The sequence below is a fragment of the Alnus glutinosa genome, chromosome 9 (genome assembly GCF_958979055.1).
Source record: "Alnus glutinosa chromosome 9, dhAlnGlut1.1, whole genome shotgun sequence".
NCBI lineage: Eukaryota > Viridiplantae > Streptophyta > Magnoliopsida > Fagales > Betulaceae > Alnus > Alnus glutinosa.
Window position 1 is genome coordinate 23,770,572 of NC_084894.1, and position 13,136 is coordinate 23,783,707.

At 34.8% G+C, this 13,136-nt stretch overlaps 2 protein-coding genes across 2 annotated transcripts; both read right to left on the reverse strand.

The window, feature by feature from the left end:
• Nucleotides 1-308: 308 nt before the first annotated feature.
• LOC133876868 (receptor-like protein 43) lies at nt 309-866 on the reverse strand. The gene has a single exon (XM_062315107.1). It carries the CDS (start codon nt 864-866, stop codon nt 309-311), a length of 558 nt encoding a protein of 185 aa, XP_062171091.1.
• A 3,542-nt stretch (nt 867-4,408) lies between these two features.
• On the reverse strand, nt 4,409-7,692 carry LOC133877485 (receptor like protein 22-like). The gene is made up of 2 exons (XM_062315804.1): nt 5,181-7,692; nt 4,409-4,653 (listed from the first exon to the last, which is right to left on the reverse strand). The coding sequence occupies exon 1, from the start codon at nt 7,594-7,596 to the stop codon at nt 5,212-5,214; it is 2,385 nt and encodes a 794-aa protein (XP_062171788.1). The 5' UTR covers nt 7,597-7,692; the 3' UTR covers nt 4,409-4,653; nt 5,181-5,211.
• Between the last annotated feature and the right edge of the window lie 5,444 nt (nt 7,693-13,136).

Here is a 13,136-nt window from a genome sequence, read left to right on the forward strand (position 1 = left end):
CATCCAATTATGTGGATAATTTTTTCATTTTGATTTATATTGAAAGTAAAAAAAAAAAAAGCAAGAGATTTTCATGACAAACTTGGAGGTGTTGCGTCTGATCATAACTACAATTAGTGCCTCGGCTGCTGATTGTTGAGTGCTAGTCTTTGACAATATTCATTTCCAAGATACCGTTTAGGGAAGATCTTGAAAAGAATGTCATCAACAAGTTTGTAATACCATATCCTCTACTTCTTCCAAAACATAAGGGGCTCCATTACAATTCCAAACCCAAAAATAAATCCCAATTCAATACTTAAGTAATTTCACTCAATTATGCTCCTATGAAATTCTTCATATGTTGAAGATGACAATCGTGGCTCCTCATGTGAGCATTGTGATTTCAATGGCAAACCACATAATCTTATGTTTCCTTTGAAGGAATTTTCCGAAAATGTAGCAAATTGCTTGATGATTGGAATCTGTCCCACCAATTGGTTGAATGAAAGGTTAAGAACTGATAGGAAAATAAGACCATCGGCAAGTGGTATAGGAATATTACCATAAAGCTTATTGCTTGAAAGGTCTAGTGATTCAAGATTACTCAATTTTTCCAAAGATGCTGGGATTTGGCTTGTGAAAGCATTATGCGACAAGTTGAGAATATATAACAATGTGAATTCTCCAATTTCTTCAGGTATAGGACCATCAAAGTTGTTGCAAGAAAATTCAATGGCGGTGAAGATAGTTAGGATCTTCACCAGCTCCACCTCTAAACCCTTGCTAATAATTGTTATCGTATCTTGATGATATGCCATACCCATATCAATTTGGAGGTAATTGAGCTTTGAGTGCGCCTCATGTGTACGATCTGTCAACGCCATCTAAGTAGAAAGGAGTACTATTGGAAGTTGACCGATAAAAATTTTTGAAGTTACATCCATGATTTGAAGCATCAGCCAAGGGGCATCAAGCTCTAGATGACCAATGGGCCCATATAATTTGTTAGATTACAAAATAAGAACCTTTAATATGGTTAATTCTTTCAAGTGAAATGGGAAGGCGTCTTCAATGTGGTTGTTCTCAATGTCCAAGACCTCCAATGAATGGCAATTCTTCAGATTTCGGTAACTTTCCCTCTATATGGTTTTTATTGACAACTAAAGTTTGTAAATAACAAGACTTTGGAAATGTATCAGGAATTGTACCGTCGCTAACCTTTAATATGCATGAACCTCACATTACAAATAAAAGTTTTGTATGTTGGGTCTCACTTATTACTCAAAAGTATTACTTTATATTTTTTATATCATATCAATAATTTTTTATTACTATTTAAATAAAAAAAATTCATTATAATACAAAATATTTTCACTTTTTTTATACAAATTTTTTATACTTTATATTATATCATCACATTTTATTAATTTCAAAATTAGCAACCCACTACTCTGTTCTATACATATTTTTACCAAATAAAACCTTTGTATGGTGTTGGATGACAGGGCAAAAGCCCACTCATTTGTGTATCTTTCGACTTTCTTGCCTTGATTTCTGTTCAGGTGCACGCGTGGAGCAAAGTCAATATGATTGCAACTCCCATTTTAGATGCGCCTCATTCCATTTTCTCTCATTTTTTGCCATTTCCCTTGCTAAGGTCAGAGTACCTTAAACACAACTGGTTCATGCCATTGCTCTCTCTATAAATAGGCACAGAGGTATATTACCTCTCTCTTCCTCTCTCCATTCCATTATCCTCCTCTCAAATATTATACTGACTTAAATATTAAAATGTTATCGGTCCCCTTGGGAACAATGAATTCCAACGACTATGTTCTTAGTTTTGCAAAAGTTTTATTGTAGATCTGACTCTCAGAAAATTTGCTCTAACACAATTCATCTAAAATTAAGACAATTTAGCATATTGAGAAATTTGTTTGTTAAAATTCTTGTTTTCTGCCTTTCGATTTCTCTTCTAAAAAGAAAAGTTAACAAACAACTCCAATACAAATTACCTTTTTGTTTTTTTAACAAATTAATAATCTTATTTGATAAAATCAATCACACAGGAGACGTACAATTGCTCTTTGGTTACAATACCATAAATACAGTTTGAAATTTTTTTAATCCAAACTCTATCTATGACACACGAATCCAATACAAATTACTCTTAAAAGCACAAAAAGAGTTTTCACATTTATGTCATAATAAAACAATTTTTCAATCCAAAAAATATATATATAAACATTAACAAACATAATTTTAAAGTTTCTAGTCTATTTTAAGCTATATAGTTTATTAATAATGTTTAGCTCCACCAACATTTTCAGAGCATTATCACCTCTCTTCTCCCCTCAAACTATGCTCTGTAGGCTCGTTGTCTGTATTTCATTTTAGTGATAAATACAAAATTAGTCCATTTGGTTAAACTAAATTACAAATTGCTAATTTTCTTATCAAAGTGAATTCAGAAGTTCCTGTAGTATATTAAATTTTTTTTCATTAAGAGTGACACGTGTCGTTATTTTATTGATGCTGATGTATCATCTAACAAAATCTGTCAACTGTTTTAGGGAGATGATACATGTACTACAAGCGCACTACAAATGCATAACACCAAGGCACATTGGGGTGAGGCTTACACATGTGAGTCCCTTCAATATGCCTTGGTGTAGTGCACTTGTTGTAATTTGAGCATTTTTCAATGTTTTAACACAACTTGACTCCAACAACTAAATTGTTTTTTTGGCATATCACAAAAGATGAGTGATTGATGTACAACAGTTGTGCAAGGTCGTAGAAATATGGGGTGAGTTTCACTACATGGGTCCCACGTGAAATATATTGACATTGACTTCATATACATCAATAAATATATCACCTTTAAATCATAATCTTTCATTTTAAAATAAATAATTGCAATTCCCCTTATCCGAGTAAAATAAAAAAGAAGTTGCTTTTCAATGTTTTCATGCCTTTAAAAAGCAACTTGTTGACAATGACTTTCCAACGACAAGAAAACGCGTTGCCTCAGTGACTCAGTCTACATGGAATACACACCATGCGTGCTTTGTTTGTGTCGTTTTCTGCCAAAGGTCATCAAAGTGTGTTCAAAACCAAAGGAAAGGAATCAGAGGATCCCATCTTAAGAGATATATATATATATATATAAAATACATATACTCCTCACAAGCAATTTTTCATTGTTAATGTATATCCAAATTGCGTCAATATCTTCTTAAACTAATAAAAATAATCAATGTCCCTCAATAACAAAAATACATTTAATAAAAAATGAACAATTTGAAAAATGGTGACCCAGGCAGTGGGTCTTCACCATTTTTTTTTTAAAAAAAATTTTTAAGTGTATTTTTGTGTTTTTAAAAAATTGTTAAGGTCAATTTTGTCTTTTTCGAGACAAAATGGGTACATTGAAAATTTTTCTTTTGTAGTTTAAGTGGACATTGGTGTAATAAGTAGTTTTGGAAGGGAATATTGACAATGAGTAGTAGTTTGAGAAAGCATATGTATCTTTCTCAATATTTTTTTATGTAATGGACTAACCTATCTAAATTGAGAGGCAGACTTAAGGGACGTAGGTGGTCCCCCTAAAAAAAAAAATAAAAAAAAAGAAAGGGTTTTGATATTTAAATTTATTTATTTTTTTTAAAAAAAAAATAGTTTAGGTCTCTTTTTTTTTTTCCTCTTATTTTGGCCCTTGAGAAAAAAAAAAATTGATATAATCTGGTCCCTAAAGATAAATTTCTAATTCTATCCTTATTCATAGATTGATCATACATAGTCTCTCAATCTCTCTTTAATCAATACATATAATCTCTCTTTATACTGTATACGCACATGGTTATGTGAAATAAAAGCAGACAAATTTTAAATTTAATTTCATATATGATGACCATTTCATCTATCACAAAAAACCCTAAAGATGCTTTACACAAAAAGGGAACCATTCACCTATGGTTGACTCTGCTTTTGGTCTTCTCCATCTATGGTTTAGATTTTGTCGTTATTTAAACTTTATTTTTGTGTGCAAGATGAGTCGTCTAGTGTATTTATTTATTGAAAAATGCTAGAATTATTAATATTTTCACTAAAAAGCCTCCACCAACTCATGCAGCATCTTCTTGTTAAATCACCGCCTGTTTCAAATGCTTAAGCTAATAGAAAAAGATAAATTTAATTATTTAATCAATTCTTTAACATCCATTCTTACGTGTGGGCTCAAACTTTCTTTTAATAGGTGAGACCCAACATATTGAATATTTAACTGAAAAATGAAAGCTAAATGAAGGAGATAAGGTTCGAATAGATACCATGTTTAATCACTACTTGTCCCAAAAATTTAAGCTGATAGAAATAGATAAATTTAATTATTTAATAAATATTTTAACAATCAACGACTTAAAAATTTTATTTCCACCTTAGTTTTTATTAACAAGTGTTACATCGCCAAGTTAGTCGGACATGCTTTTCAAGCACAAGCAACACTAAAATAAAGCACTAAACAAGAAATATAATTAGAATTCAAAGAGGTACACTCATAATCATCTTGATTAACAGTGTCACAAAATTACTGTGAATCATTTAGCGTCATCAAAGAGACCTTACAGACTTCAACAAATTCCTCCGGAGTAAACTTGGAGCAACATATCTCTGCAAGTGAAAGTAATTAAGGAGTTAGTTAATCCTTTCAATCAAAAGTCATTTTCACCCAAGCCTCTCTGAATCCGCTCTTCTATTACAAGCGTTTGCAGAAATTTCACACACATTTCTAACATGAATCACTACAAAATCTTTTGGACAAGAGAATAGGCACAATGATACATAACAGAAAACAAGAACTATCAACTGCTCAAATTCAAGAATATTTCCCCCTAGCTGCATCAGAGTCGCTCCAACTAATTACTAATTAAAGATACAAAATGAATTGTGAAGAAATAGTCATAAAAGGCCATTTGATTCAAGGCATCTTCGATTCCTAGGCCTATGGAAGCCCACATGCATTTCTGTAAATAAGATGCTTGGAAATGTGGGCAATATTCCTCATTTGGGTTGCTGTGTAAAGTTACATTTGCCATTGAAGTCATGCCTTATGAAAAACCTAGCATCCAATTACGTGGATCAATTTTTCATTTTGATTTTTTTTGAAAGTAAAAAGGCAAGAGTTTGTCATGACAAACCTGGAAGTGTTGCTTCTGATCATAACTATAACTAGTGCCTCAGCTGCTGATTGTTGACTGCTGGTCTTCGACGATATTCATTTCCAAGATACAGTTTAGGAAATATCTTGAAAAGAATGTCATCAACATGTTTGTAATACCATATCCTCCACCTTTTCCAAAACATAAGGGGTCCCATAACAATTCCAAAACCAAAACTAAATCCTAGTTCAGCACTTATGTAATTCCACTCGATCATACTCTTATGAGATTCTTCATACGTCGTTGGAGGTGACAATCGTGGCTCTTCATGTGAGCACTGTGATTTCAAAGGCAACCCACATAATCTTTCGTTTCCTTTGAAGGAATTTTCCGAAAATGTAGCAAATTGCTTGATAAATGGAATAGGTCCCACCAATTGGTTGAAGGAAAGGTTGAGGACCGAAAGGAAAATAAGACCATTGGCGAGTTGCATAGGAATCTCTCCAGTAAGCTTGTTGCTTGACAAGTCTAGTGTCTCAAGATTACTCAATTTCCCCAGAGATGTTGGTATTTGGCCTATGAAAGCATTATGTGACAAGTTGAGAATATATAACAATGTGAATTCTCCAATTTCTTCAGGTATAGGACCATCAAAGTTGTTGCAAGAAAAATCAATGGTGGTGAAGATAGTTAAGATCTTCACCAGCTCCACCACTGAACCCTTGCTAGTAATTGTTACGGTATCTTGATAATAAAAACTACCAATGCCAATTTGGATGTGATTGAGTTTTGAGTTGGCCTCATGTGCACGATCGGTCAACGCCATCCAAGTAGAAAGGAGTACTATTGGAAGGTGACCAGTAAAGTTGTTTGAAGCCACATCTATGATTTGAAGCTTCGGGGAAGGGGCAATCTCTGGATGACCAATGGGCCCATAAAATTTGTTAGATCGCAAAATAAGAACCTTCAATGCGGCTAATCCATTCAAGTAATATGGGAAGGTGTCCTCGATGTGGTTGTTCCCAACGTCCAAGACCTCCAATGAATGGCAATTCTTCAGAGATTTCGGTAACTTTCCCTCTAGATGGTTTTTATTAATAGCTAAAGTATGTAAATTACAAGACTCCGAAAATGTATCAGGAATTGTACCATTGAGATTGTTTCTCCTTAGACTCAACACCTGAAGAGCCCCACTCATCTCATTCAAGCATTGGGGAATTGTGCCACTGAAGTAATTATCAGACAGATCTAGAAATCGCAGAAATGAAGCATTGCATATGGATCCAGGGATACTCCCATATAATTTATTACTTGAAATAGAAAAGAATTGTGTGAATTCAAGGGACTGGCCGATGCTAGCTGGTAAGGCAGAATGAAAATTATTCATGGAGAAATCCAAGTAGCTGACAGGTGGGAGAACTGGGAGTTGGCCTTGGAACTGGTTGGAGCGAAAGTCTAGAGATCTCGTCCTAAAAATAGAAGAGATATTGGAGATAGGTCCTTTGAGAGTGACCAAGTTGTTATAGGAGAGATTTAGAAATCTAAGTTGGGGAAGTTTCCAGATCCAATTAGGCACCTCTCCATATATCTGGTTCCTTGAAAGGTCTAAAGAGTATAATTTGGATTGGTTTCTAAAGAAATCAGGAATTTTTTTCAACTTGATAGAAGCCAAGCCTAACCAAGTGGGATAGTGGGAAGACGAAAGGTTAAAACCACTATATTCATCCAACAAATTGGAGCCATCAAAGTTGTTTGAAGAAAGAATGAGGGATGCAAGACCTGGAAGCCCAAAGATAGATATGGGTATTGGCCCTTCCAACTCGTTATTGCTCAAATCAAGCTCTAGTAGTTTGTAAGAAGAAATGTTGGAAAATTCCTTGAGTTGCCCAGAAAATAGGTTATTGGAAAGTTGTAATACCTGCAATGATGGGAGGTGAAACAATGAAACTGGAATATCCCCGTTCAATGAATTGTAACTTAAATCAAGAGTGTCTAGATTCAGAAGTTCTTCCCACTGAGTGGAAGTAATCTGCCCTGCAAAGCCAGCATTTGCTAGATTCAAATCACTCAAATTCGTCAACTTGTCAAACTTTGATGGAATCTGAGAAGAGTTGAAGTCGTTGTAAGCCAAATTCAAGCTCTGGAGAAGATGAAGACTGAAGAGGCTACTTAAATCGTCAAGTCCACCCGAGATGGATTCACTAGCCAGGTCGAGACCAATAACACTTCCCTCGTGGCAGGTTACGCCTTCCCAAGAACAACAATCAGCACTTTGATTCCACTTAACAAGTTTGTTGGACCTAGCAGGATCGAATGTAAGGTTGTTCTTCAATTGCAGTAACAAGGACTGCTGATTGCCGAAACATTGCCCAGACACGCCAAAGACACAAATGCTAATTAGGAAAGGTGAGTAAATGGGGATCAAGAAAAGCCACGAAAAGGCCGCAAGTCTCATTGCAGGGAATGGAAGAGGTGGTGATATTAATTAATGGTGGATTCAGGATGGTATTGATTTGTTTTGTGTGTGAGTAAATATATAGATGAAAATATAATGGTGGAGGATGAGGGGAGGAAAGTTCCAGTAACACGACTTTTTGACCTGTGACTCTCGAATATATATAGATGAAAATACAAGTGGCCAACCAAGAAGAAGAAGATCGATGAAGTAAGAGAAGAGAGACCTTAATATTTTATCCTTCTTCTGTGTCCGGTTCTGCAGGCAAGGCAGCTTTATTCACACGTTTGGAGAAATTTGAGGTTGAGTAATTTGAATTTTTAGGAATGTGATTATATATTCACACCGAATCACACGTGATCGTCTCTTTTGACGCCTAATTTGTTTTTTTTTGAAATTTATGTGAGGATTGACTTCACGTACAGATAATTTACATGATAAAATTTATTTCTCATAGTCTATCGTCTTTGGATTTAATATTCTGAGTCAGTCAAGAGTATTACCACTCGGACTTTCTATGAAGGGGCAACATATACCAATACAACGTGCTCTGAACACAGAATTTTAACTTCTTTTTCTATCGAGTTGGGAATCAAAACATTGAAAAATGGGTGAACTTTCCGACAACAAACTCAAAATAAAAATACCGCAAAAAATATAAATAATGACCAGATCCTCGCTGTAACGGCCGTATAAAACGGTAAGCAAAACAAAAGAGGCACAAGTAATGACATGCACCTCGAAAAGTCTCTCAACAATACAAAGAATGTGAAAAAAAAAATTTAGAACGTTGGGTCATAGAAAGCAGAATTCTAGAATGAAAGGAGGAATGTGGAAAACAAGTGGAGGGTGGGGGAATTCCTACTGGTTCTTTGATTCAGGAAAGCAACAACTTTTGGTTTGGTTAGCGGAATTCAACAATTTTTTTGTGTTTACATTTTTCAGAAATTTGATGCTTAGTCATTTGAATTTTCAGAAATGTAACTATTTTCATGTTTGAAATAATTAGGAATTTCTAAAAATTTTCGAGAATATAGGATTTTCATGTATAATTTACTTTTGAAAACAATTAGGAATTTAAGATTGCCAAACTATACGAATAGAAGTCGCATTTTTAATTTAATTTAATTTTAAGACAGCCAAACTAGAATAGACAGGAAACAAGATTCCCTAGGAGGTCAATGCATATTAGGTGTTTGAAATTTCTTTCCCAATCCTATGGCCTAAAACTGAAAATCCCTAGATGCATTACTTTCCCAATCCAATGGTCTGATTTGAACTAAATAAAGAGCACAAGATTAGTGGAGCCAGAAACAATTTTCATTCAATCTATCAAACAGAAGAGTAGTAGATATCAGATCAAATATTTATATCTGTATGTTGTTGTTGATGCTTCATTAGAGTTAGAAGAGATATTCTTCATTAATTATTTATTGAGTAGGATTTAGTCCACATGCTTTTCAAGCACAAGCAACAGTAAAACATAACAATAAATAGGGAAAATAATTAGAATTCAAACAACAAGACAAAGGTAGTTCAAATTATTACACATAAATTTGTACATCAGCAACTTAGCATAATTGTCACTGGAGAGGCCTTACAGACTTCAGCAAATTTCATCCAAAGTAAACTTAGAGCAACATATCTCTGCAAGTAATCAGGTGTACAACATTGGTGTAAGTCAATATCATCCAAAAGTTCTTTTACATGATCTAATTGAATAATTGCACAATGAAATTGATGCACACTAACTAGTACAAAACACAAGAAAATGATAAATGAGCTCGTCGAAGGATGTACGTCATGACTTCTAATAGCCACTTTGAGAGAACCGTGATATTCAAAAACAGTAAAATGTATTATCAATTGATTGACTAGGATTAAGACTGACTCTATTAACTCTAGACTAGGACTCTAACTATGCTAAGAAGAATAGGAATCAAATCCCTTATTGGAGATCTACTTCTTATTGGACTCTTGACATGAGACTAGGGCAATACAAAATAATTAGAGAAAAGTCCACATACTTCTTTCAAACTATCACTCAATTAACAATGTCCCCCCAAAACATTGTTAATGTATCGCCAAACGTCAAAAAAAGACAAAAATGACCTTACATTTTTTTTAATAAAATAAAAGTACCCCTATAAAGTCCAAAAGATAAAAAATTTATTTTTTATTTTTTTTAGAAATAAAAAAGGAAAAACTTTTTAAAATTTTCTTTTAATTTTTAAATTTGGCCACCCTTGGTTGTTTTGTATTTTTTTTTTAGTTTTTATTTTATTTTATTAAGGGTATTTTCGTCATTGAAAAATATTGACAATTTTTAGTAGTTTAGAAAAACATTGTCCAAATTTAAAATTAGATGAGACATTATCAATTGAGTGCTAGTTTGAAGAAGGTATATAAACTTTACCCATGATAAAATTATGCACCGCTACAAAAGCATAACCTAAAAACAGAAGTTGTCATATTCACCTAATCAATCCTACAAAGACTACGTTCCTAAAAGGTCTGTCACAATAATATAATTGCACAGGGAGAAGAACAAGTGATCTTATGGGGATTACAATAATATGCATAATGTTTAAAAATTAAGTACAGCTATTGCACTTCAAATTTCTGTGAATCTTTAATAGAACTACTCTTCGACAGTAGAAACACATATATGGAAGATTGATAAAGTATATATACATTCAATACATTGTACAAATTTCAATGAACATTTCCCCCAAGCTGCATCAGAGTCACTGCAACTAATTAATAATTAAAGACACATAAAGAGTTGTGAATAGCCTAGAGTTTATGTTGCAGCAACAAGGACTGCTGGTTGCCTAAACATTGCCCAGGCACGCCAATGACACAAATGCTAATTAGGAAAAGTGAGTAAATGGGGATCAAGAAAAGCCACGAAAAAACCGCAAGTGATGTCATTGCAGGGAATGGAAGAGGTGGTACTGATATTAATTAATGGTGGATTATTCAGGATGGTATGAATTTGTTTAGCGTGTGATTAAATATATAGATGGTCGGGGGTTGTGGCCATGCACGAATCAGGCAATTAAGTAAAGTTCCGCGAAGACGACTTTTTGACCAGTGACTCTGAGTCGTGGTAACTCGTACGCGGCCGAGCAAGAGGAAGAAAATGAAATAAGAGAAGAGAAGAGAAGAGAGAGCTTTTACGTACTTAATTAATTAGCTCCTCTCATACGTTTTGGAAGAAGTGAAGAAAAGTCAAAAGAAATTAATAATTGCATCAACTTCTTTTTTGTCTGATTATTAATTAAATGGCTCCGTTTGTTTAAGTATGGGAAAAAGAGTCAATGTTGGCGGCCGGAAGCATTCAGCAATTTTCTTTGCTATATCAGGCATCCACAATTTTAATTCAGCTCTCGATGTTTTTCTTTTGGAATTTTCTATTATTGTAGGAGTCTCTTTTTTTTTTTTTTTTTTTTTTTTTTTTTTTTAGATGCGACTGAAAAAGTACAAGAAAGGAAAGAAAATAAGAACTAATATCTAAACAACAGAGTTCCTTAGATCTGAATCAAGCGCAACACTGACAAACTGAGTAGTAGGGGAATAAGTTGATGAGGAAAGGGTGGGAATGCTGCTTGACGAAAATCGAGCTGCAGCCAATGTGCTACATAATGGGCACCGAAATTTACACTTCTATTGACTTTCCGAGCTGACCAAGAAGAATCAGGAGGGAACATGTCTAGCGTTTGGTGAATAATGTCAGTGATACGCCAATCCTGAACAATGGATGGCTGTTGTAAAGCAATGATAACTACCTGAGAGTCACCTTCAATAATAAAACGATCAAGTTGAAGAGATAAAGCTAGGGAAACAGCAAGTTTTGCAGCTAAAGCCTCGCCTTTATTAGGAGAGCAATTGGACTGGATCTGGGTAGCCATCTTTATCAATTTGCCATCATGATTGCGACAGATAGCAGCTTGACAGGAAAAGGAATCACGAATGGCAGTATCAAAGTTGAGCTTGTGCCAATTTAATGGAGGACGAATCCATTTTTCCGGCTTAGGGCGTAACTTGGCAAACCATGCATCACAATTAGCCTGTGTAATTTTATCTACAAAATAATATCCAAAATTTTGGCTAATCACCTCAAGGTTCTGCTTCACCGTTTTATTTCTCTATATCAATCAACTTTTGTTCCCTCTTGGACGATCCAGGATAATTCAGTTATGGCCCATGAACTCCTTCATACGATTAAGTCCAAAAGAGGTCGAGGTGGCCTGATGGCAGTAAAAATTGATATGGAAAAAGCATTTGACAGAATGGAATGAGATTTCTTATTATCTGTTATGAGTAAATTGGGGTTTCACCCTACATGGGTTAACTGGATCAGGATTTGTGTCTCATCCACTTCCTTTTCAATCTTGCTTAATGGATCTCTTTTTGGGAAATTTTCGTCATCTCGGGAGTTACGCCAAGGTGATCCTCTCTCACCTTTTCTCTTTATTCTGGGAACTGAAGTACTTTCTAGACTTTTCCATTAGCAGGAATCTATGGGGCTGCTCAAAGGCATCTGTATTGCTAAGTCTTGTCCGCCAATAAATCACCTGCTTTTTGCAGATGATTTAATTATCTTTGCAAAGGCTACCTCTACTGAGGCTCTCGCCCTTTCGGGCGGTCTCCAAAAATATTGCAGTTGGTCGGGACAAAAAATAAATTCAGGGAAGTCTTCCATCCTCTTCAGTAAGAATACCCCCCCAGCCAGTGTTTCAAGTATTTTGGGCATAATTCCTTTCCGATTATCACCATAACGGCCTTTCCATTTGGGATTGCCATTGACACTTGGTTCTTCTCGCAAGGAAGCTTTCCAGCCAATTATTGATAAAGTTCTTTCCAAACTTAGTGGTTGGAGGGCAAAGACTCTTTCTCAGGCTGGGCGAACAGTTCTCTTCAGATCCATGGCTGCGGCAATTCCTGCTTATGCAATGAGTACCTTCTTATTGCCTGTTTCTCTTTGTAGAATATTAGATTGTCGGTTTAAAGACTTTTGGTGGGGTTTTCCACCCGACAAGAATTGTAATCTATGTCTTAAATCTTGGGACTCTATTTGTCTTCCTAGGAATCAAGGGGGTCTTGGATTACGGAAGATGGCAATCACAAATTTAGCACTCATTAATAAGCTTGGCTGGAAGTTCTTGCATTCTAATTCCTTATGGGTGGAGCATTTCCAGAAGAAATATATCCACTATGGCTCTTTCTTCTCTACTTCCTCTGCTGTAACAGCTTCATGGATTTGGAAAGGACTCCAGAAATGCATGAAATCAAGTCATATTTGTTAAATATGAAAGTGTTCATCGCTGAAATTGTCTGGACCAAATGCACCTACAGTATGCATCATATACTCTTCATTGCCCTCAAAATTATCATATGCTTTTAAAGCCTTCGTTACTGGGCAAATTTTAATTTGATATTATCAAGTCCTACGTTATTGGTGGTCGGACAAAAAACACACGTATATAGAACTGTAACAATACTTGTGATGTGGTTAACACTTCTTCTTCAAAGTA